At 49.3% G+C, this 25,790-nt stretch overlaps 1 protein-coding gene across 1 annotated transcript; it reads right to left on the minus strand.

Moving 5' to 3' along the window:
• Positions 1-3,666: 3,666 nt before the first annotated feature.
• On the minus strand, positions 3,667-25,134 carry LOC134993041 (zinc finger protein OZF-like). The gene is made up of 2 exons (XM_063950834.1): positions 25,047-25,134; positions 3,667-6,717 (listed from the first exon to the last, which is right to left on the minus strand). The coding sequence occupies exon 2, from the start codon at positions 6,677-6,679 to the stop codon at positions 4,985-4,987; it is 1,695 nt and encodes a 564-aa protein (XP_063806904.1). The 5' UTR covers positions 6,680-6,717; positions 25,047-25,134; the 3' UTR covers positions 3,667-4,984.
• Between the last annotated feature and the right edge of the window lie 656 nt (positions 25,135-25,790).

A 25,790-nucleotide genomic window follows, 5' to 3' on the forward strand; every position in this document is an offset into this window, starting at 1 on the left:
ACAGTAAGTCAGTACGGAGGCAGAAGCTGCTTCTGGTACATGGACCCTGGTCATGTAGGGCTGGGAGAGTCAGTAAGATTATGTAATAGGGGCCTACAGTAAGTCAGTACGGAGGCATAAGCTGCTTCTGGTACATGGACCCTGGTCATGTAGGGCTGGGAGAGTCAGTAAGATTCTGTAATAGGGAACTACAGTAAGTCAGTAAGGAGGCAGAAGCTGCTTCTGGTACATGGACCCTGGTCATGTAGGGCTTGGAGAGTCAGTAAGATTATGTAATAGGGGCCTACAGTAAGTCAGTAAGGAGGCAGAAGCTGTTTCTGGTACATGGACCCTGGTCATGTAGGGCTGGGAGAGTCAGTAAGATTATGTAATAGGTGCCTACAGTAAGTCAGTAAGGAGGCAGAAGCTGCTTCTGGTACATGGACCCTGGTCATGTAGGGCTGGGAGAGTCAGTAAGATTATGTAATAGGGCCCTACAGTAAGTCAGTAAGGAGGCAGAAGCTGCTTCTGGTAACATGGACCCTGGACATGTAGGGCTGGAAGAGTCAGTAAGATTATGTAATAGGGGCCTACAGTAAGTCAGTAAGGAGGCAGAAGCTGCTTCTGGTACATGGACCCTGGTCATGTAGGGCTGGGAGAGTCAGTAAGATTATGTAATAGGGGCCTACAGTAAGTCAGTAAGGAGGCAGAAGCTGCTTCTGGTACATGGACCCTGGTCATGTAGGGCTGGGAGAGTCAGTAAGATTATGTAATAGGGGACTACAGTAAGTCAGTAAGGAGGCAGAAGCTGCTTCTGGTACATGGACCCTGGTCATGTAGGGCTGGGAGAGTCAGTAAGATTATGTAATAGGGGACTACAGTAAGTCAGTAAGGAGGCAGAAGCTGCTTCTGGTACATGGACCCTGGTCATGTAGGGCTGGGAGAGTCAGTAAGATTATGTAATAGGGGCCTACAGTAAGTCAGCAAGGAGGCAGAAGCTGCTTCTGGTACATGGACCCTGGTCATGTAGGGCTGGGAGAGTCAGTAAGATTATGTAATAGGGGCCTACAGTAAGTCAGTAAGGAGACAGAAGCTGCTTCTGGTACATGGACCCTGGTCATGTAGGGCTGGGAGAGTCAGTAAGATTATGTAATAGGTGCCTACAGTAAGTCAGTAAGGAGGCAGAAGCTGCTTCTGGTACATGGACCCTGGTCATGTAGGGCTGGGAGAGTCAGTAAGATTATGTAATAGGGGCCTACAGTAAGTCAGTAAGGAGGCAGAAGCTGCTTCTGGTACATGGACCCTGGTCATGTAGGGCTGGGAGAGTCAGTAAGATTATGTAATAGGGGCCTACAGTAAGTCAGTAAGGAGGCAGAAGCTGCTTCTGGTACATGGACCCTGGTCATGTAGGGCTGGGAGAGTCAGTAAGATTATGTAATAGGGGCCTACAGTAAGTCAGTAAGGAGGCAGAAGCTGCTTCTGGTACATGGACCCTGGTCATGTAGGGCTGGGAGAGTCAGTAAGATTGTGTAATAGGGGCCTACAGTAAGTCAGTAAGGAGGCAGAAGCTGCTTCTGGTACATGGACCCTGGTCATGTAGAGCTGGGAGAGTCAGTAAGATTATGTAATAGGGGCCTACAGTAAGTCAGTAAGGAGGCAGAAGCAGCTTCTGGTACATGGACCCCGGTCATGTAGGGCTGGGAGAGTCAGTAAGATTATGTAATAGGGGCCTACAGTAAGTCAGTAAGGAGGCAGAAGCTGCTTCTGGTACATGGACCCTGGTCATGTAGGGCTGGGAGAGTCAGTAAGATTGTGTAATAGGGGCCTACAGTAAGTCAGTAAGGAGGCAGAAGCTGCTTCTGGTACATGGACCCTGGTCATGTAGGGCTGGGAGATTCAGTAAGATTGTGTAATAGGGGCCTACAGTAAGTCAGTAAGGAGGCAGAAGCTGCTTCTGGTACATGGACCCTGGTCATGTAGGGCTGGGAGATTCAGTAAGATTGTGTAATAGGGGCCTACAGTAAGTCAGTAAGGAGGCAGAAGCTGTTTCTGGTACATGGACCCTGGTCATGTAGGGCTGGGAGAGTCAGTAAGATTATGTAATAGGTGCCTACAGTAAGTCAGTAAGGAGGCAGAAGCTGCTTCTGGTACATGGACCCTGGTCATGTAGGGCTGGGAGAGTCAGTAAGATTATGTAATAGGGGACTACAGTAAGTCAGTAAGGAGGCAGAAGCTGCTTCTGGTACATGGACCCTGGTCATGTAGGGCTGGGAGAGTCAGTAAGATTATGTAATAGGGGACTACAGTAAGTCAGTAAGGAGGCAGAAGCTGCTTCTGGTACATGGACCCTGGTCATGTAGGGCTGGGAGAGTCAGTAAGATTATGTAATAGGGGCCTACAGTAAGTCAGTAAGGAGGCAGAAGCTGCTTCTGGTACATGGACCCTGGTCATGTAGGGCTGGGAGAGTCAGTAAGATTCTGTAATAGGGAACTACAGTAAGTCAGTAAGGAGGCAGAAGCTGCTTCTGGTACATGGACCCTGGTCATGTAGGGCTGGGAGAGTCAGTAAGATTATGTAATAGGGGCCTACAGTAAGTCAGTAAGGAGGCAGAAGCTGTTTCTGGTACATGGACCCTGGTCATGTAGGGCTGGGAGAGTCAGTAAGATTATGTAATAGGTGCCTACAGTAAGTCAGTAAGGAGGCAGAAGCTGCTTCTGGTACATGGACCCCGGTCATGTAGGGCTGGGAGAGTCAGTAAGATTATGTAATAGGGGCCTACAGTAAGTCAGTAAGGAGGCAGAAGCTGCTTCTGGTACATGGACCCCGGTCATGTAGGGCTGGGAGAGTCAGTAAGATTATGTAATAGGGGCCTACAGTAAGTCAGTAAGGAGGCAGAAGCTGCTTCTGGTACATGGACCCTGGTCATGTAGGGCTGGGAGAGTCAGTAAGATTGTGTAATAGGGGTCTACAGTAAGTCAGTAAGGAGGCAGAAGCTGCTTCTGGTACATGGACCCTGGTCATGTAGGGCTGGGAGAGTCAGTAAGATTATGTAATAGGGGCCTACAGTAAGTCAGTAAGGAGGCAGAAGCTGCTTCTGGTACATGGACCCTGGTCATGTAGGGCTGGGAGAGTCAGTAAGATTATGTAATAGGGGCCTACAGTAAGTCAGTAAGGAAGCAGAAGCTGCTTCTGGTACATGGACCCTGGTCATGTAGGGCTGGGAGAGTCAGTAAGATTGTGTAATAGGGGCCTACAGTAAGTCAGTAAGGAGGCAGAAGCTGCTTCTGGTACATGGACCCTGGTCATGTAGGGCTGGGAGATTCAGTAAGATTGTGTAATAGGGGCCTACAGTAAGTCAGTAAGGAGGCAGAAGCTGCTTCTGGTACATGGACCCTGGTCATGTAGGGCTGGGAGAGTCAGTAAGATTGTGTAATAGGGGCCTACAGTAAGTCAGTAAGGAGGCAGAAGCTGCTTCTGGCACATGGACCCTGGTCATGTAGGGCTGGGAGAGTCAGTAAGATTATGTAATAGGGGCCTACAGTAAGTCAGTAAGGAGGCAGAAGCTGCTTCTGGTACATGGACCCTGGTCATGTAGGGCTGGGAGAGTCAGTAAGATTGTGTAATAGGGGCCTACAGTAAGTCAGTAAGGAGGCAGAAGCTGCTTCTGGTACATGGACCCTGGTCATGTAGGGCTGGGAGAGTCAGTAAGATTGTGTAATAGGGGCCTACAGTAAGTCAGTAAGGAGGCAGAAGCTGCTTCTGGTACATTGACCCTGGTCATGTAGGGCTGGGAGAGTCAGTAAGATTATGTAATAGGGGCCTACAGTAAGTCAGTAAGGATAGCAGATGCTGCTAATTAGCAATCCTTTTTCTAGCGTGCTGGGGGCCGCCCATCGCAGGGCGAGGCAGCCTAGTATGCTGACCGGCGCCTCCCCCCTTTATGAAGCAGAAATTGCGATCGCTCCACAATTTCTGCTTCATCTTAGAAACTAGTGAAGCATCCTGCCAGCTTAGCTGTGCCTGCAGGATCCCCACCGCGTTCTTCTAGATTGCGATGGCTGCGTGTGATGCCATGCAGCCACAGTGAACATGACCGTTTGTCCGCCTCCCTTTCTCGCAACACCGCACTTGTAACGCTCCATCTTCTCACTGGAAATGGAGCTTTACCCCCCACCCCGTGACCGCCTCTGCCTGTTTAACAAGAAGCAATCACATTTCCTACAGCCCCCTGTAGAGAATGCAGGTGCATACGCAGGACGGGCGCTGCGCATGCGTCCGCAAGTTTTTCTCAATAATTCCGTTTGGATCACACACTGTAGTCCAACCTGAATTAGGCCCAGAGTCACCATCTTACAGGCAGCCGGTGAAGGGAGTAGAGAATGGGTGTTATGTGGCAGGAACGGGCTGGTTAGGTAACAGCCTGGCTGCTGCATTCTCTACAAGCTACAAGCGGTGCAATTCTTTTGCTGGGAGACCCAGGTAGAGGACATTGCAGTAGTCTATGTGTGATGATAAAAGTGCATGTATGACTGTAGGTAGATCTTCTGAGGGAAATAAGTGCTGGAGTCTGACTATGTTCCTCAGATGAGGATCTGATTGTGGCAGATACCTGATGTCTAAGTGTCACTCTACCATCCAGGACACCAAGATTCTGCACAGGATCAGCATTATGTAAACCTGAACCCCCAAGCGTAAGTCTGGTTGGTAACAAAGCTGAGCTGTAGCCCTGTCCTTTGTTGGTGAGCTAGCATAAGGACCTGTTTCACCTGGATTAAGTCACAGCCCGCTGGCAACACCCACACCTGGAGCTCAGCTAGACATTTAGGATTGGTACTGGGTTCTCAGTACCCAGAACAAAAGACAGACCATCTGTAGGCAGTGGTAGATGAGGGCATGACAGCTGATTATTTCACCCAGTGGTTGCATGTATATTGCAAAAAGCACAGGACATAGGATAAGAACCTTGAAGAACAACGCATGGCAATAATAAGTATACTCCAGAAGATTAAAATGGCTTCTCACCTGTGTGATTTCTCTGGTGTGTAACAAGATGTGATTTCTGTCTAAAACATTTCCCACAGTCAGAACATGGAAATAGCCTCTCACCTGTGTGAGTTCTCTGATGTATAACAAGTTGTGATTTCCGGCCAAAACATTTCCCACACTCAGAACATGGAAATGGCTTCTCACCTGTGTGACTTCTGTGATGTATAACAAGATATGAGTTCTGTGTAAAACATTTCCCACACTCAGAGCAAGAATATGGCTTCTCACCTGTGTGACTTCTCTGATGTTTAACAAGATCTGATTTCAGGGCAAAACATTTCCCACACTCAGAACATGGAAATGGCCTCTCACCTGTGTGACTTAGCTGATGTCTAACAAGTTGTGATTTCTGGGCAAAACATTTCTCACACTCAGAGCAAGAAAATGGCTTCTCACCTGTGTGACTTCTCTGATGGCTAACAAGATGTAATTTGTCTGCAAAACATTTCCCACACTCAGGACATGGAAATGGCTTCTCACCTGTGTGACTTCGCTGATGATCAACAAGATGTGATTTCCGTGAAAAACATTTCTCACACTCAGAGCAAGAAAATGGCTTCTCACCTGTGTGACTTCTCTGATGTCCAACAAGCCCTGGTTTGTCTGCAAAACATTTCCCACACTCAGAACATGGAAACGGCTTCTCACCTGTGTGACTTCTCTGATGTCTAACAAGCTCTGGTTTGACTGCAAAACATTTCCCACACTCAGAACATAGAAATGGCTTCTCCCCTGTGTGACTTCTCTGATGTATAACAAGATGTGATTTCCGGGCAAAACATTTCCCACACTCAGAACATGGAAATGGCTTCTCACCTGTGTGACTTTGCTGATGTGTAACAAGACTTGATCTCCAAGTAAAACATTTTCCACAGTCAGAACATGGAAATAGCCTCTCACCTGTGTGAGTTCTCTGATGTATAACAAGTTGTGATTTCCGGCCAAAACATTTCCCACACTCAGAACATGGAAATGGCTTCTCACCTGTGTGACTTTGCTGATGTCTAACAAGACATGATTTCCAAGTAAAACATTTTCCACAGTCAGAACATGGAAATGGCCCCTCACCTGTGTGAGTTCTCTGATGTATAACAAGTTGTGATTTCCGACCAAAACATTTCCCACACTCAGAACATGGAAATGGCTTCTCACCTGTGTGACTTTGCTGATGTGTAACAAGATGTGATTTCCGTGCAAAACATTTTCCACAGTCAGAACATGGAAATGGCCTCTCACCTGTGTGACTTCTCTGATGTCTAACAAGAGCTGATTTGTATGTAAAACATTTTCCACACTCAGAACATGGAAATGGCCTCTCACCTGTGTGACGTCTCTGATGTCTAACAAGATATGATTTATATGTAAAACATTTTCCACACTCAGAACATGGAAATTGCCTCTCAGCTGCCTTAGCTGGCTGATGGGTAATAAGCTTTGTGTTCTGTGTAAAACATTTGGCATCTATAGAACAGGGAAACACTGTATCTACTCTCAGAGCTGTAACAAATGCTCCAATATCAGAGTGATCAGGAGAACATTTCCCAGGATCAGGGGGATCAGATGATAGAGCTGGATGTATAATTGGGGTAATGGGATTATTTCCTGGAGAATCCTGTCTACTGTCATCTTTTATGTCACAATCCGGGGATAACATTAGACGTCCTTCTGAGATATTCCTGCTTGTGTGTCCATCTGCTGGAAATAAAATACATTATGGAAATACAAAAATGAGAACACACAATAACAAATGTAATATTATAATAAGACTTAGATATCTCTCTCTCTTGTACTTGTAACTAACCATGAAGTATAAATGAATGGAGATGTAGTCACTCGCTAAGTCCTATGTCAGCACCAATGTAAAACAATGGATGGGGAACACATCGTATGAATTGGAGATTCTAGATGAACAATAACATCAGTCATATGAGCTGATGGATCAGAGAAATGTCTCCTAACGTTACTCCTGGAAGCATTGGTAAGGTAGCATTCCTTTATGTGTGTGCTCATATGCTGGTAAGCCTGTACATGTGTTACTCGCCCTTATATAAGGTATATTGCTACAGCAGAGTACGTGTGGAACAAGGTAACTTACATGCAATACACCATATAATACCCTGTAATCATCATCATCTTCCAGGTTATAATCCACTTTTACACCCCCCATCATCAGTGTCTTACCTCTATTCTCTCAATAGTAATAAGGATGATGTGTGTACAGTAAGTATGATATAGAGAATTACATATCAGGATCTATACAGCTGCCGCCATACTTCTGTTTCTCATACGTGTGCTACTGGCAGCAGTGAACATCTGAGTGAGATTGCAGGGAAGACAGCAGAGTCTGATGAGAAAGAGATTGGATCTGCCTTTGCAGGGATGTACCACACCTGTCACCCCTGTTAGTATATAAAATAATAAATAAGAGGGGCCTGAGTCCATCCAGACATGCTTTCTGGAGCTTTTATTACTACGTGGCTTCTTATCTACCCTACCTGATAGCTGTCGGCCACCACTGGAGGCAAGAAACAATCTATTAAGTCCCCCACTTCTCCTGCCCTAAAGCCGCTCACTCCGCTCAGTCCGGGCACCGTTCACTGCCGCAGCCTAGTGACGCAGCTGAAGCCACGGGCTGTATTCTGGAGCTAAGTGTGCCCAGTCTTTCCTGCACGCTCCGGATAGCTGACTTGGAGGCACTTTTGCCTCAGGTGGGAGCACTGGCTCTTCCGCTACTGCTGGGGGCAGAACAGGCTGCGCACAGTCACCGGAACCCGGCAGTGATATTGGGAAGTGAGGTGATGATCAAGCACTCTTGCTCCGTTGCCCTTTCTCCAAATTCCACTAGCCGATCTGCTAAGGTATCCGTGTCGCCCCACCTGGGACGTTGGACCTCCGGCCCTGCTAGGTATGAAACATGGCTGCTGCTAATAGAGAGGCTGGGGCTTGTGGGTCTCACCGGTTCTGTACAAAGGTCCACTGGTAGGCCGCCCTCTTCAATGCCAACGCCCTTAGTACTCTACCTCCGCCCAGCGGGACTCCGCCAAGCTCACGAGTGCCGCCCTCATGATGCTTCTGGACACATTGAAAGGGATATCCACACCCTTCTCCTGATACACGATCTCCAGATCGTCCTTTGACATTCCACTGAAGACTGCCATCTTGTGCGTTCTCCTGCAGTGCAGTTACTCCTCTCCTAACTCGGCTTCTCCAATCAGGTGACCGAAAAGCCACCTAGGATTATCCCACCGCTATGCCAGCAATTTCTGTGACTGGATGGTTCTGTACGAAAGCCCTCACCCTGCCTTGCGTCCTGCTCCAGTCACAGAATGGATGTTTAGGTCACACGGGATCTGGCCAATTAGGGGATTCCCAATTACCATTAGTAACCGCCTATTACTGACTCCACCCACTGCGTAATGGGCAGGTACTACACTGCCACCACCAGAATCCTTGTCGCTATGGAGTCTGGAACCATGGTACTGCTCTGTATGTGTCTATACGCTATCTTTCCACACCTGTGTGGTGTCGACGAATCACCACTAGTCGCTGGACTTGGCCTCTGCACAGTAGCTGGCGGGAGGCGAAGCTTGGAGACGCTGAGTGCACCCTGGACAACCGGAAAACGGAACTATGTTTGGCATAGCACTGCAGATCACAAGATGAAGCGGTCATCTTGAGGCAGATGTTTATTCACCCAGTCTTAAAAAAGACTGTTCCCTATTGCTAGTGGCAACAGCAATACAGCAAGATGTTTACAGCAGAGTGAAAATAGTATAATACCTCTGGAGGCTAACAGGCCTCTTCTTTTTATCTTACGCCAATACACATACCACAGGGGGCAAGTCCACCGTGCTGTTCTCAACCAATCATTGTTTACCCATGTGATGTGCATGCCTTGGCCACATGCACAGCTATCATTGTCCTCTACGGACGGTGGGGAGTAGTCGCTCTCCTTTGACCGTCCCATCCTGGAGGGTTGGTATCCACCCTGGTGACGCTCAGTCTAGGCTGGGGGAAGTTTTCCCATCTAAACTACTTCCAGGAATCTGCCCGGGTACCCAGCTCACCATCTCCAGTCTAAAATTGGGCTCCAGAGATGGGCAGCCTAGATCCCAGGTCAGGCTTTCCTGCCCACCAAAGGTGATCCCTAAGGAGCTCCAGAAAACCACTCAGCTTGTTTTAAAGCTGAGCTGCTCCTCTCTCTCCTCATGATACTTCCATGTGGGAGGCTAGAGAGGAAGGCATTCCATTTTGGGGGGAAAGTACTAGGGGAATCCACCAGCCTACACCAGGCATGTCCAAATTGCGGCCCTCCAGCTGTTGTGAAACTACATATCCCAGCATGCCCTGACAGTTTTGCTGTCAGAGAATGCTAAAGCTGTGTCAGGGCATGCTGGGATGTGTAGTTTCTCAACAGCTGGAGGGCAGCAGTTTGGACATGCCTGGCCTACACAGTTATGGATTCCCCCCTCCTGGGACACACAAACAAGTGCATTCCACCTTAAATACAATTCAAATACACTATACACATTGGCCCTCATTCCGAGTTGTTAATTCGCTAGCTGTTTTTAGCAGCCGTGCAAACGCTAAGCCGCCGCTCTCTGGGAGTTTATGTTAGCTTAGCAGAAGTGCGATCGAAAGGAACGCAGCGCGGCTACAATATTTTTTTGTGCAGTCTTAGCTTGCGATCACTTCAGACTGTTCAGTTCCTGTTTTGATGTCACAAACACGCCCTGCGTTCGGCCAGCTACACCTGCATTTTTCCTGGCACGCCTGCGTTTTTTTGAACACTCCCCGAAAACGGTCAGTTGACACCCAGTAATGCCCTCTTCCTGTCAATCACTCTGCGGCCAGCAGTGCGACTGAAAAGTGTCGCTATACCTTGTGTGAAACTACATCAATCGTTGTTAAAGAACGCCGTGCGTGCGCATTGCACCGCATACGCATGCGCAGAAGTGCCGATTTTTTTGCATGATCGCTGCGCAGCGAACGAAAGCTGCTTGCAAACAACTCGGAATGACCCACATTGTTGCTTAATAAATAAATAAATATATATATATATATATATATATATATATATATATATATATATACACACACATACATATATATATATATATATATATACACACATACATACACACACACACATATACACAGTGTTTGCAAATACGCTCTATAGCGCGTATTTTACCCAGATCGGAGGACGGGGACTCACTTTTCAAAAACGTGTGGATCCCCGAGGACGCGCTCCGCTGCAACCAATTCATGGCTCTCAATTAACTGCGCTTCCTGCCTGTAAAGAGGAGGTGGAGCCTTACCACTACCAGTCCTCTGGTGGTGCCTCCCCCTCCTGGTCACATGCAGCCGCGGATTCACACAGGGGCCGGGCAGAGAATGAAGACGGCTCTACGGCTGCTCTACGCTGTGCTGCGGGCGGGAGGTGAGCGCCGGTGACAGCGTAAGTGCTGTGGTGTAGGGTAAGTAGCCTAGGAGCGGGTGGCTGAACTTGGGTGGTGGCTTTCCTTGCATGCCTTGTGTGTCTTCTGGGAGTGTCATGGGCTTGTAGCCCGACCTCAGTGGTTGTTTCAGGCATCCACTACAGTAAGTTTCCCTGATATTCCCAGCGCCATTCACAAATAGACCAAGCTAAGGATCTATGAGACTATAACATGAATCAATTGTGCAGGCACTGCTGCTACCTGTGGTGCACCCGCTACTTCTTCAGTCAAAAGCATTTATACAAGTGATCTGAGCCCGGGCAACATCATATAAGGCTAGAAATGAGAAGACACACCGGCATCCCAATTGCAGCACTGCCAACACCTAACCCTCCCACTCACAGCCTAACCCTAACCTCCCCCCAGCACTGCCGACACCTAACCCCCTTACCCACTGCCTAACCCTTACCTCCCCCCAGCAGTGCCTAACCCTAACCCCCCTTACCCACAGCCTAACTATAACCTCCCCCCAGCAATGCCTAAACCTAACCCCCCTTACCAACAGCCTAACCCTAACCTCCCCCCAGCAGTGCCTAACCCTATCCCCCCTTACCCACAGCCTAACCCTAACCCCCCTTACCCACAGCCTAACCCTAACCCCCTTTACCCACAGCCTAACCCTAACTTCCCCCCAGCAGTGCCTAAACCTAACGCCCCTTACCCACAGCCTAAACCTAACCTCCCCCCAGCAGTGCCTAAACCTAACCCCCTTACCCACAGCCTAAACCTAACCTCCCCCCAGCAGTGCCTAAACCTAACCCCCTTACCCACAGCCTAACCCTAACCTACCCCCAGCAGTGCCTAAACCTAACGCCCCTTACCCACAGCCTAACCCTAACCTCTCCCCAGCAGTGCCTAAACCTAACCCCCTTACCCACAGCCTAACCCTAACCTCCCCCCAGCAGTGCCTAAACCTAACCCCCTTACCCACAGCCTAACCCTAACCTACCCCCAGCAGTGCCTAAACCTAACGCCCCTTACCCACAGCCTAACCCTAACCCCCCTTACCCACAGCCTAACCCTAACCCCCTTTACCCACAGCCTAACCCTAACTTCCCCCCAGCAGTGCCTAAACCTAACGCCCCTTACCCACAGCCTAAACCTAACCTCCCCCCAGCAGTGCCTAAACCTAACCCCCTTACCCACAGCCTAAACCTAACCTCCCCCCAGCAGTGCCTAAACCTAACCCCCTTACCCACAGCCTAACCCTAACCTACCCCCAGCAGTGCCTAAACCTAACGCCCCTTACCCACAGCCTAACCCTAACCTCTCCCCAGCAGTGCCTAAACCTAACCCCCTTACCCACAGCCCAACCCTAACCTCCCCCCAGCAGTGCCTAAACCTAACCCCCCTTACCCACAGCCTAACCCTAACCTCCCCCCAGCAGTGCCTAAACCTAACCCCACTTACCCACAGCCTAACCCTAACCTCCCCCCAGCCGTGCCTAACCTCCCTTACCCACAACCTAACCCTAACCTCCCCCCAGCAGTGCCTAAACCTAACCCTCCTTACCCACAACCTAACCCTAACCTCCCCCCAGCAGTGCCTAAACCTAACCCCCTTACCCACAGCCTAACCCTAACCTCCCCCCAGCAGTGCCTAAACCTAACCCCCCTTACCCACAGCCTAACCCTAACCTCCCCCCAGCAGTGCCTAAACCTAACGCCCCTTACCCACAGCCTAACCCTAACCTCCCCCCAGCAGTGCCTAAACCTAACCCCCCTTACCCACAGCCTAACCCTAACCTCCCCCCAGCAGTGCCTAAACCTAACCCCCCTTACCCACAACCTAACCCTAACCTCCCCCCAGCAGTGCCTAAACCTAACCCCCCTTACCCACAACCCAACCCTAACCCCCCTTACCCACAGCCCAACCCTAACCCCCCTTACCCACAGCCCAACCCTAACCCCCCTTACCCACAGCCCAACCCTAACCCCCCTTACCCACAGCCCAACCCTAACCCCCCTTACCCACAGCCCAACCCTAACCCCCTTTACCCACAGCCCAACCCTAACCCCCCTTACCCACAGCCCAACCCTAACCCCCCTTACCCACAGCCCAACCCTAACCACCCTTACCCACAGCCCAACCCTAACCACCCTTACCCACAGCCTAACCCTAACCACCCTTACCCACAGCCTAACCCTAACCACCCTTACCCACAGCCTAACCCTAACCACCCTTACCCACAGCCTTTTCAGGACACTATAGTGTGTATAATAGCGTCTCTCCCTTTATTTACACCCCTGTACCAGTTTCCTGTGTGTCCTGAGTGTCTGGAGGGGCTGTGTGTACTTGCTGCTGCAGCTGTAAGCAGAGGAAAGAGCCAAAACGCAGCTGGTCCCGCTCTAAGGAAGCTCCGCCCCCTGTAATGGCGGCAGAGCTATACATTTATACTGGCAAATGTCTCCTAACAGGTGTAAAACGTAACATGAATGCCTGTTTCCACCACCGCTGCCAGTGTACACAGGGGGCTATAGCGGATCCCTCCGTAGAGCGTCCGTATGCCGCTCCTGTGATCGCGCTGCAGCAACAGCCGGGGGACCCCCCTAGCGGGTCCCCCGGTTTGTACTCACCACTCTTCTCACCTCCCGGCATTGTTAGGGGGTGTGCGACATGCTGCGATTGCATTTGCTAATGCACAATGCCCAGCGGTACCAACAACCTCTCAGTACGGTGGTCCTGCAGCGGGGAAGCGGCTCTGACGCCTGAAGAGACCGGTAACCGCCCCCACTCCCCCAACTCCCTCAGTGCAGGTATACTGTTATACTGTTGCCCAAACAGCATACCGACAATAACAACGTTTAAAATAAACTGAAGAAAATTCTCTGGAGCTCCAGAGTGGCATCCTCTCCTGAGGGCACATTTTACTAAACTGGCTGCAGGAGGGGGCATAGAGGGGAGGAAGAAAGCACACCCAGTGGAAGAAATCTAAAGTACACCGGCTCCTTTGGACCCCCTCTATACCCCATCTTACAAAGTCCCCAGTATCCCTTGTGGATGTTAGAGAAAATAGGATTTTAATACCTACCGGTAAATCCTTTTCTCTTAGTCCGTAGAGGATGCTGGGGTCATCATAGAACCATGGGGTATAGACGGGATCCGCAGGAGACATGGGCACTTCAAGACTTTGAAAGGGTGTGAACTGGCTCCTCCCTCTATGCCCCTCCTCCAGACTCCAGTTATAGGAACTGTGCCCAGGGAGACGGACATTTCGAGGAAAGGAATTATTGTTAAACTAAGGCGAGATTCTTACCAGCTCACACCTCAAGAATGCCGCAGAACGTGGCATTCAATAGAACACAAGCCAACGGCATGAACAATTGCAGCAACATGCTGACAATAACGTAACACAACGTGTGTGTAACCACAACTAATAACTGCAGATACAGTACACACTGGGACGGGCGCCCAGCATCCTCTACGGACTAAGAGAAAAGGATTTACCGGTAGGTATTAAAATCCTATTTTCTCATACGTCCTAGAGGATGCTGGGGTCATCATAGAACCACGGGGTTATACCAAAGCTCTAGAACGGGCGGGAGAGTGCGGATGACTCTGCAGCACCGACTGACCAAACTTAAGGTCTTCATTGGCTAAGGTGTCAAACTGTAGAACTTTGCTAATGTGTTTGACCCCAACCAAGTAGCTGCTCGGCAAAGTTGCAATGCCGAGGCCGCCCAGGATGAGGCCACCTTTCTAGTAGAATGGGCCTTCACCGATTCTGGTAACGGCAATCCAGCCGTGGACTGAGCATGCTGAATCGTGTTACAGATCCAGCGTGCAATGATCTGCTTGGAAGCAGGACACCCAACCTTGTTGGGAGCATACACGACAAACAGAGCCTCTGTTTTCCTAATCTGAGCCGTTCTGGAGACATAAATCTTCAAACCTCTAACCACATCCAGAGATTTTGACTCAGCGAAGGCGTCAGTAGCCACAGGCACCACAATAGGTTAGTTCATGTGGAAAGAGGAAACCACCTTCGGTAGAAATTGTTGAGGTGTCCTCAATTCAGCTCTATCTTCATGGAAGATCAAATAAGGGCTCGTGAGACAAGGCCGCTAACTCAGACACCCGCCTTGCAGATGCCAAGGCCAACAGGATGACCACTTTCCAGGTGATGAATTTCAACTCCATCGTCCGTAAAGGTTCAAACCAATGTGATTGAAGGAACTGCAACACCACATTAAGATCCCATGGTGCAACTGGAGGCACAAATGGAGGTTGGATGTGCAACACGCCTTTCCCGAAAGTCTGAACTTCTGGAAGGGAGGCCAATTGTTTCTGAAAGAAAACCGATAAGGTTGAAATCTGTACCTTAATTGAGCCCAATTTTAGGCCCGCATCCACACCTGCTTGTAGAAAATGGAGAAAACATCCTAGCCGAAACTCTTCCGTAGGAGCCCCCTTGGATTCACACCAAGAAACATATTTTCTCCAAATACGGTGGTAATGTTTAGACGTTACCCCTTTTCTGGCCTGAATAATTGTGGGAATGACTTCACTGGGAATACACTTACGGTCTAGGATTTTGCGCTCAACCGCCATGCCGTCGAACGTAGCTGTGGTAAGTCCTGATACACGCACGGCCCCTGTTGTAACAGGTCCTCGCGCAGAGGAAGAGGCCAGGGATCTCCTATGAGTAATTCCTGAAGATCTGGATATCAAGCCCTCCTTGGCCAATCTGGGACAATGAGGATCGGCCGGATCTTTGTTCTTCTTATGATCTTTAGAACCTCTGGAATGAGAGGAAGTGGAGGGAATACATACACCAATTGAAACACCCACGGTGTCACCAGTGCATCCACTGCAATTGCTTGAGGGTCCCTTGACCTGGAACAATATCTCTGAAGCTTCTTGTTGAGACAAGATGCCCTCATGTCTACTTGAGGAACTCCCCAACGACTTGTCACCTCTGTGAAGACTTCTTGGTGGAGGCCCCACTCTCCTTGATGGAGACCGTGTCTGTTGAGGAAGTCTGCTTCCCAGTTGTCCACTGCTGGAATGAAGATCGCTGACAGAGCGCTTGTATGCTTTTCCGCCCAGCGGAAAATCCTTGTGGCTTCTGCCATTGCCGCTCTGATTTTCGTTCCGCCCTGACGGTTTATGTACGCTACTGCTGTTACATTGTCCGACTGGATCAGTACAGGCAGATCTCGAAGATGTTCCGCTTGCAGAAGGCCGTTGTAAATGGCCCTCAACTCCAGAACATTTATGTGGAGACAAGTTTCCTGACTTGACCATCTTCCATGGAAGTTTTCTCCCATTGTGACTGACCCCCCCCAGCCTCGGAGGCTTGCATCCGTGGTCAGCAGGATCCAGTCCTGTTTCCCGAACCTGCGCCCCTCTATGAGGTGAGAGCTGTGCAGCCATCACAGGATTTATACCCTGGTCTTGGAAGACAGGATTATCCTCCGGTGTATGTGTAGGTGGGACCCGGAACACTTGTCCAACAGGTCCCACTGGAACACTCTGGCATGGAACCTGCCAAACTGAATGGCCTCGTAGGCCACAACCATCTTCCCCAGCAACCAAATGCATTGATGGATTGACACTCTTGCTGGTTTCAGAATTTGTTTGCCCAGACTCTGAAGTTCCAGAGCCTTGTCCACTGAAGAAAGACTCTCTGTAGTTCTGTGTCCAATATCATTCCCAAAAACGACAACCGCATCGTCTGAATCAACTGCGATTTTGGCAAGTTTAGGGGCCAACCATGTTGCTGAAGAACCGTCACGGAGAGTGCAACGTTTTGCACCAACTGGTTCCTGGATCTCGCCTTTATCAGGAGATCGTCCAAGTATGGGTCCTTGCTTGCGAAGGAGAACCATCATCTCCGTCATCACTTTGGTGAAAATCCTTGGAGCCGTGGACAGACCAAACGGCAACGTTTGAAATTGGTAATGACAATCCAGAATTGCAAACCTCAGGTAAACCTGATGCGGAGGATAAATGGGAACATGTAAGTAGGCATCCTTTATGTCCACCGACATCATAAAATCCCCTTCATCCAGACTGGAGATCACTGCTCCGAGAGACTCCATCTTGAATTCGAATTTCTTTAGGTAGAAATTTAGGGATTTCAGGTTTAGGATTGGTCTGACCGAGCCGTCCGGCTTCGGGACCACAAACAGGCTCGAATAAACACCTTCTCCCTGTTGTGACTGGGGAACCCTGACGATAACTTGATTTTGACACAACTTTTGTATTGTGTCGCAAACTACCACCCTGTCCGGAAGAGAAGCTGGTAAGGCAGATTTGAAAAAACGGCGAAGGGAAACGTCTTAAAACTCCAGCTTGTACCTACCCTTGGGATACCATTTGTAAAACCCATGGGTCTAGGTCTGAGCGAACCCAAAACTGACTGAAGAGTTCGAGACGTGCCCCCACCGGTGCGGACTCCCGCATAGGAGCCCCAACGTCATGCGGTGGAATTGGCAGATGCCTGGGAGGACTTCTGCTCCTGGGAGCCTAACAAGGCTGGTGATCGTTTACCTCTTCCCCTTCCTCTAGCAGCAAGGAAGGAAGAACCTCGGCCCTTTCTGTATTTATTGGGCCAAAAGGACTGCATCTGATAGTGATGCGTTTTCTTTTGTTGTGGAGGAACATAAGGAAAAAAGGATGACTTACCTGCGGTAGCTGTAGATACCAAATCATCAAGGCTGTCACCAAATAAGGCCTTACCTTTATATGGTAGAGACTACATACTTTTCTTGGAATCAGCATCAGCATTCCATTGGTGAAACCACAACGCTCGTCTAGCTGAGACTGCCATGGCATTGGCCTTTGATCCCAATAGACCAACATCTCTCGCAGCTTCCTTAAGGTATGCTGCAGCGTCCTTGATATAACCCAGCGTTAAGAGGATGCTATCCCTATCTAGGGTATCTATTTCAGAAGACAAGTTGTCTGCCCACTTTTTCGATAGCACTACTTACCCACACAGATGCAATGACAGGTCTGAGTAGCGTACCTGTGGTCGCATAAATGGACTTTAACGTAGTTTCTTGTTTACGATCTGCAGGATCCTTAAGGGAAGCAGTGTCAGGTGACGGAAGAGCCACCTTTTTAGTCAACCTAGACAAGGCCTTGTCCACAGTCGGGGGGTGACTCCCACTTTTCCCTATCCGCCGAGGGAAACGGATAAGCTACCGTAATTCTTTTGGGAATCTGAAACTTTTTGTCAGGACCTTCCCAGACTTTTCAAATGGAGTGTTCAGTTCATGAGAGGGAGGAAACGTCACTTCAGGTTTCCTTTCCTTATACATACAGGCCCTTTTATCAGAGACAGCCGGGTCCTCAGTGATATGTAATACATCTTTAACTGCCACAATCATGTATTGAATGCTAGTTGCCAATTTTGGATCTAATCTGGAATCGCTATAGTCGACACAGGAATCAGAGTGTGTCGGTATCAGTGTCTGCCAACTGGGCCAACGTACGTTTTTGTGACCCTGAGGGGACCCGACTTTGCAATAACATATCTTCTACAGATTTCTTCCATGCCTGGGTCTGAGACTCAGACTTATCCAGCCTCTTACTAATAAGAGCCACATTAGCATTCAAGGCGTTCAACACATTTACCCAATCCGGCGTCGGCGGTGCAGACTGGGTCACCCCCGCAGCAGTCTGTGTCCCCAATACAGCCTCCTCCTGGGAAGAGCCTTCAGCCTCAGACATGTCGACACACGTGCACCAAACACCCACAGACACACCGGGCATATAGGGGACAGACCCACAGTAAAGTCTGTCAGAGAGACACAGAGGGCTCACAACCCAGCGCTAAATCAACGGGTCTGAAAACACCAAGAAATTGCCTCAGACCAAAAGCGCTTTTACAGTCACATATATATTGCACCAATTGACCTGCCTCCCCTCCGTTGTGTACCCCTGGTACTTGTCAGTGTGAGGAGGACCAGCGTCTCTGCAGCCTGCGGAGAAGAAATGGCGCTGTGAGGAAGAAGCTCCGCACCCTTAATGGCGTGCTTCTGTCTCGCATTTTCTGATATTTATACTGGCGGGGGTTAGGACAGTGCCGTGGCACTAATATCCCCTCTTGCCAGTGGAATAATGAGGATGATTTTAGCTGCCCAGGGTGCCCCCCCCGCGCCCTGCACCCTGTAGTGCTGTGTGTGGGAGCTCAGCACGCAGCGTCTGCCCGCTGCGCAGTACCTCAGAAAATGCCGTCAGTGAAGCTGAAGTCTTCTTTTCTTCTGCTACTCACCTGTCTTCTGGCTCTGAAAGGGGGTGACGGCAAGCTGCGGGAGTGAGCATCTAGGCGTACCTAGCGATCAGACCCTCAGGAGCTAATGGTGTCCTGTAGCCAGAAGCAGAGCCATTGAATTCACTGGAAGTGGGTCATACTTCTCTCCCCTAAGTCCCACGAAGCAGGGAGAATGTTGCCAGCAGCCTCCCTGAACATAAAAAACCTAACACAAAGTCTTTTCAGAGAAACTCTGTAGAGCTCCCTGTAGTGCGTCCAGTCTCACTGGGCACAATTCTAATACTGAGGTCTGGAGGAGGGGCATATAGGGAGGAGCCAGTTCACACCCTTTCAAAGTCTTAAAGTGCCCATGTCTCCTGCGGATCCCGTCTATACCCCATGGTTTTATGATAACCCCCCCAGCATCCTCTAGGACGTATGAGAAAAAGGAGTGGTTTATATATAGACTGGCATGTGCTAATAGAGACACTCTCATTGAATACCTGGCATGTAATACTATAGGCAGAGGTACTGCTAGCACACAGTATGGCTGCTGGTGACACACAGTGACATGATGTGAGGGGGAGAGCAGGAGTATAATAGGGGCTGATGTCTCCTGATATATGAGATACACCAGAGAGTGTGGGGAGGAGACTGGTCAGATCTCTGGGCTGGTAACACAGTGACATGATGTGAGGGGGAGAGCAGGAGTATAATAGGGGCTGATGGCTCCTGATGTATGAGATACACCAGAGAGTGTGGGGAGGAGACTGGTCAGATCTCTGAGCTGGTAACACACAGTGACATTATGTGAGGGGAGAGCAGGAGTAGAATAGAGGCTGATGTCTCCTGATATATGAGATACACCAGAGAGTGTGGGGAGGAGACTGGTCAGATCTCTGGGCTGGTAACACAGTGACATGATGTGAGGGGGAGAGCAGGAGTATAATAGGGGCTGATGTCTCCTGATGTATGAGATACACCAGAGAGTGTGGGGAGGAGACTGGTCAGATCTCTGGGCTGGTAACACACAGTGACAGGATGCGAGGGGGAGAGCAGGAGTATAATGGGGCTGATGGCTCCTGATGTATGAGATACACCAGAGAGTGTGAGGAGGAGACTGGTCAGATCTCTGGGCTGGTAACACACAGTGACATGATGCGAGGGGGAGAGCAGGAGTATAATAGGGGCTGATGGCTCCTGATGTATGAGATACACCAGAGAGTGTGGGGAGGAGACTGGTCAGATCTCTGGGCTGGTAACACACAGTGACATGATGTGAGGAAGAGAGCAGGAGTATAATGGGGCTGATGGCTCCTGACTCCAAATGAGATTTATGGTAAGAACTTACCGTTGTTAAAGCTCTTTCTGCGAGGTACACTGGGCTCAACAGGGAATTACATTGGGGTGTAGAATAGGATCTTGATCCGAGGCACCAACAGGCTCAAAGCTTTGACCTTCTTCCCAGAAAGCATAGCGCCGCCTGCTCTATAGCCCCGCCTCCGTGCACAGGAGCTTAGTTTTTGTTAACCAGTCCAATGCAGTATCAAGGAAAAGAGACAATTGTTAGTAGCCACACACACACACACACACACACACACACAACACATTCTCATGACAGGAGAAAGTGTCAGCGGCTAATGCCATACCAACCCAAAAAGGCTAAGTGCGTCAGGGTGGGCGCCCTGTGGAGCCCAGTTTACCTCGCAGAAAGAGATTTAACAATAAGTTCTTACCATAAATCTTGTTTTCTGCTGCGGGGTACACAGGGAATGACATTGGGGATGTCCTAAAGCAGTTCCTTATCGGAGGGGACGCACTGTAGCGGGCACAAGAACCCAGCGTCCAAAAGGAAGCATCCTGGGAGGCGGAAGTATCAAAAGGCATAGAAGGAGGCGGAAGTATCAAAGGCATAGAACCTTATGAACGTGTTCACTGAGGACCACGTAGCCGCCTTGCACAATTGTTCAAGGGTCGCACCACGGCGGGCCACCCAAGAAGGTCCAACCGACCGAGTAGAAAGGTCCTATATGATAGCAAGAGCTAGAAGGCCAGCCTGTACATAAGCATGTGCAATCACCATTCTAATCCATCTGGCCAGGGTCTGCTTGTGAGCTGGCCAGCCACATTTGTGAAAACCAAACAGACCAAAGAGAGAATCAGACTTCCCGATGGGAGCTGTCCTCTTCACATAGATACAGTGAGCCCATACCACATCCAAAGAACTCTCAAGTCAGGAGAGGCAAAGGCCGGAACCACGATCTCCTGATTAAGGTGGAAAGAAGAAACCACCTTCAGTAAATACCCTGGACGTGTTCTAAGAACCGCCCGATCACGGTGAAAAATCAGATATGGGGACCTACAAGACAAGGCACCCAAATCAGACAGCTGTCTAGCAGAGGCAATAGCCAGCAGAAACAATACCTTAAGGGAAAGCCACTTAAGGTCTGCAGATTCAAGAGGCTCAAACAGAGACCCTTGTAACACCTCCAGAACCACCGACAGGTCCCAAAGAGCCACAGGCGGGATGTAAGGAGGTTGAATCTGCAACACACCCTGAGTGAACGTATGCACATCAGGTAAGGTCGCAATTTTTCTCTGGAACCAAACCAACAAGGCAGAAATATGAACATTGATGGAGGCCAGACGAAGGCCCAAGTCCAGGTCCTGTTGTAGTAAGGCCAAAAGTTTGGCCGTACTAAACTTGTAAGCATCATGATTGTTAGTGGTGCACCAAGCACAGTAAAAATTCCAGATCCTATGGTAAATCCGAGCAGAGGTCGGTTTCCGGGCCTTCAACATGGTTTGAATGACCGCCTCAGAAAATCCTTTGGCCTTCAAGACGGAAGCTTCAAAAGCCACGCCGTCAAAGCCAATCGGGCTAAATCCTGATATACACAGGGGCCCTGAATGAGGAAATCTGGACACTGCGGAAGTAGAAGGGGATTCTCTATCGAGAGACCCTGAAGGTCTGAGAACCAATGCCATCTGGGCCACGCTGGAGCGATCAGAAGTAGGATTCCTCCTTCTTGCCTGAACTTCCTTATTACTCTGGGCAGGAGAGACACCGGAGGGAACATGTATGGCAGCCGAAAGTTCCATGGAATTGCCAGTGCGTCCACGAACGCTGCTTGAGGATCCCTTGTCCGTGCTCTGAAGACCAGAACCTTGTGATTGTGTCCAGATGCCATCAGGTCCACATCTGGAAGGCCCCACTTGTCCACGAGGAGTTGAAACACTTCTGGATGGAGGCTCCACTCTCTGCCATGTAAAATGAGAAAGTCCGCTTCTCAGTTTAGGACCCCCGGAATGAACACCGTCGATATGGCTGACAGATGACGTTCCACCCACTGAACAATCCGTGATACTTCCCTCAATGCCATGTGGCTTTGAGTGCCGCCTTGATGATTGATGTACGCCACCGTGGTGGCGTTGTCCGACTGTACTTGAACAGGTCTGTTCTGTATTAAATGAGGGCCAAGTTCAATGAGTTGAACACCGCCCGCAATTCCAGAATGTTTATCAGGAGGAGAGACAACTCCTTGGTCCACCAACCCTGAAGGGAGTGTTGTTCCAACACAGCACCCCAACCCTCTCATACTGGCATCAGTCATCAGAAGGACCCAGCTGGAGATCCAGAAGGGACGACCCCTGCTAAATCGTTGGTCCTGAAGCAACCAGCTCAGTGACAGATGGACCTCCGGAGACAAGGAGATCATTTGAGACCTGATCCGGTGAGGCAAGCCGTCCCACTTGGTAAGAATTAGCTTCTGCAGAGGGCCAGGAATGGAATTGAGCATACTCCACCATGTTGAAAGCAGACAACATGAGACCTAGCACTTGCATTGCCGAATGTATCGACACTTGCGGACAAGATAGGAAGCATCGAATCCTGTCCTGAAGCTTCAGGACTTTCTCCTGAGACAAAAACAACTGCTGGTTGTGAGTGTCCAACAACGCCCACAGGCAGGAGCAGATTGGGAACAAAAAGCATCCCTGGAAAAATATGTACTAGTGGCCCCACATGTGCAGCACCAGAGGTGTAAGGTCTAGCCATGGCCATGGCAGCAGCACCCTCCACCCAAGACTTTCCAGATAGTGGGCATGTCCAGCATCAAGGGGGAAGTTAAAAATAAATAAAATTAAATATTATGAGCACATTATATGATACACCTTCAGAATTTAGGAAACTATATCATTCTTTAGGTAGATATATTTTCTTGCTTATTACACCAACCGTATCCCAATCACTATTCACTCAATCTTATATGTCAGCCAAGCAGGCAGACAGAGCATACACTAGATCATCTGCAATCACAGGCTAAGTGGCAAAGTCATTTTCATATATGCAAATTATTTTGTATCTTATTCATTATGTCTATAAAAAGGACCACATGTCCTCAAACAAAAACAGGCCCCAGAGGTGCGTCGGCCCACTGGGAATCTTCCCTGCAAGCCCTATGGCCAATCCGCCTCTGCCCACAGGTGCACCATGCTCCAAGCAGGGACCAGGGAAGATTTCTTCCAGTTGATGAGCCACCCGTGGGCTTGCAGAAACTGGATAGTCAGATGCAGATGGCGTAGGAGAGTTTCTGGGGAATTTGCCAGGATCAAAAAGTCGTCCAGGTATGGTAGGATCCTGACCCCTTGACGGCGGAGCACAGCCGTCATGACCACCATAACCTTGGTGAAGACTTGCGGAGCCGTGGTCAAACCAAAGGGTAACGCCCAAAATTGGTAATGGAGGTTGCCAACCGCAAACCTCAGGTATTGCTGATGCGACATTGCAATGGGAATATGCAGTTAAGCATCCTGTACATCCAGGGAGACCATATAATCCCCAGGTTCCAATGCCAGAACAATAGAGCAAAGAGTTTCCATACGAAACTTGGAGACCTTCACAAATTTGTTCAAGGACTTGAGGTTGAGAATGGGCCGGGAAGACCCATTCGGTTTCGGGACTAGGAACAGCGGTGAATAGTACCCCTTGCCTCTCTGAGCCAGAGGCACCTGTACTACCACTCCTGTGTCCAGTAGGGACTGTACCACCGAATTAAGAGTTTTTGCCTTTACCTGATCCGAAGGGATGTCTGTCAGGCAAAATCTGAGTGGGGGTGATTTTTGAAGGATACGGTGTAACCTCAAGTGACTACTTCCCGTACGCAGGCATCGGAAGTGGTCTTCAACCATTCCTGGGTATACCCTAGAATTCGCCCCCCCCCCACCCTGGGATCCCCCATGCGGCAGGCTTTTTAGTTTTGGAAGCAGGTTGACGGGTAGCCCAAGCCAGTTTGGGCTTATTTGGTTTGGAAGTGCGTACCTGTTTCAAGTACGCCTGACCCTTTGCTTACCCTGAAGGACAAAAGGGAGTACTCTTAGCCTTCGGCACCGAAGGGGCAGTACTAGGTAAACACGTTGTTTTAGCAGAAGCTAAGTCAGCCACTATCTTATTGAGGTCTTCTCCGAAAAGAATGTCTCCCTTAAACGGGAGTACCTCCAGGGTTTTCTTAGAAGACAGATCCACGGACCAGGACCGCAACCATAGAATCCGGCGAGCCAGTATGGACGTAGTAGAAACCTTGGCCGCCAGAATACCTGTATCCGAAGCCGCCTCCTTAATGTAATGACACGCTGTGACAATATACGACAAGCATTGTCTAGCATGATCAGAAGTGTTGGACGGCAACTCCGCCTCCAGCTCCTGAGCCCACGCTTCCACAGCGTCTGCAGCCCATGTTGCGGCAATGGTGGCCCTATGTGCAGCACCACTTAGAGTGTAAATTGCCTTTAAACAACCCTCCACATGCTTATCCGTCGGCTCTCTCAGGGACGTGACAATAGTTACGGGCAGAGCTGAGGATACCACCAGCTGCGCCACCTGCGAATCCACTGGCGGGTGTGATTCCCAATTTTTACTTAGCTCCGCAGCGAGGGGGTAGCGAGCCAGCATCTTCTTGTGAGGCGTGAATTTCTTTAAAAAGCTTTTTCCTGGGGCTGCAGCCCCCCTGTTGTATGCCTGCTTACTGCATGGCACCAACTACAAAACTGAGCTACTGTGCACAAAGGTGGGGTTATAGAGGAATGGCGCTATGCATTCTGGGAAGAAGGTCAAAGCTTTGAGCCTGTTGGTGCATCAGATCAAGAGCCTACTCTACATCCCAATGTCATTCCCTGTGGAGCCCAGTGTACCCCGCAGCAGAAATACATATTCCACATTAGTCTGTACTGACAGAGGAGGGTGTAGTATAAGAGATTGCTGTAGTGACTGAGCAATGAGAATATGTGACTCTTTTCTGTAATAAGTGTTTATTACTCACCTGTGCTGATATCTGTAGGGATCTCCTCCTCCTTACACTGCTGATCACCCCTCACATACGTCTCTTCTTCTCCCTCTGTATCTTCTGCCTTCATATCAGTCACATACGTCTCTTCTTCTCCCTCTGTATCTTCTGCCTTTATATCAGTCACATACGTCTCTTCTTCTCCCTCTATATCTTCTGCCTTCATATCAGTCACATACGTCTCTTCTTCTCCCTCTATATCTTCTGCCTTTATATCAGTCACACACGTCTCTTCTTCTCCCTCTCTATCTTCTGCCTTTATATCAGTCACATACGTCTCTTCTTCTCCCTCTGTATCTTCTGTTTTAATATTAGACAGACATTCTACCTACAAATAAAATAAAAAAAAAACACTATGACATTTGCATACAGTCAGATTAAACTGAGGTGAAACAGTATAATATCAGTGTATAAGACACACAGCTCCTCTACAGATCATATAGTTACAGTCACTTTGGTATATTGGGGAGTCCCTAAATCCCACCTACCTGATCCTCCTGCGGGGTCCTGTGATTCTCCTCTGTACAGTCCTGGGAATACAGAGGACGGGGACATCTCTCTGGGGTATCTCTGTTACTGGGCCCATCTGTAGGAGACACACAGTGGGGTATATTTACTAAGGTCCCGATTTTGACCGAGATGCCGTTTTTTCATCAAAGTGTCATCTCGGTAATTTACTAAGCAATAATCACGGCAGTGATGAGGGCATTCGTAATTTTT

This window comes from Pseudophryne corroboree, unplaced genomic scaffold (assembly GCF_028390025.1).
Source record: "Pseudophryne corroboree isolate aPseCor3 unplaced genomic scaffold, aPseCor3.hap2 scaffold_1238, whole genome shotgun sequence".
Taxonomy (NCBI): Eukaryota; Metazoa; Chordata; class Amphibia; order Anura; family Myobatrachidae; genus Pseudophryne; species Pseudophryne corroboree.

Excerpts from the sequence above, each read along its gene's own strand:
- LOC134993041 (XM_063950834.1), bottom strand. The coding sequence starts at position 6,679 with ATGTTATCCCCGGATTGTGACATAAAAGATGACAGTAGACAGGATTCT.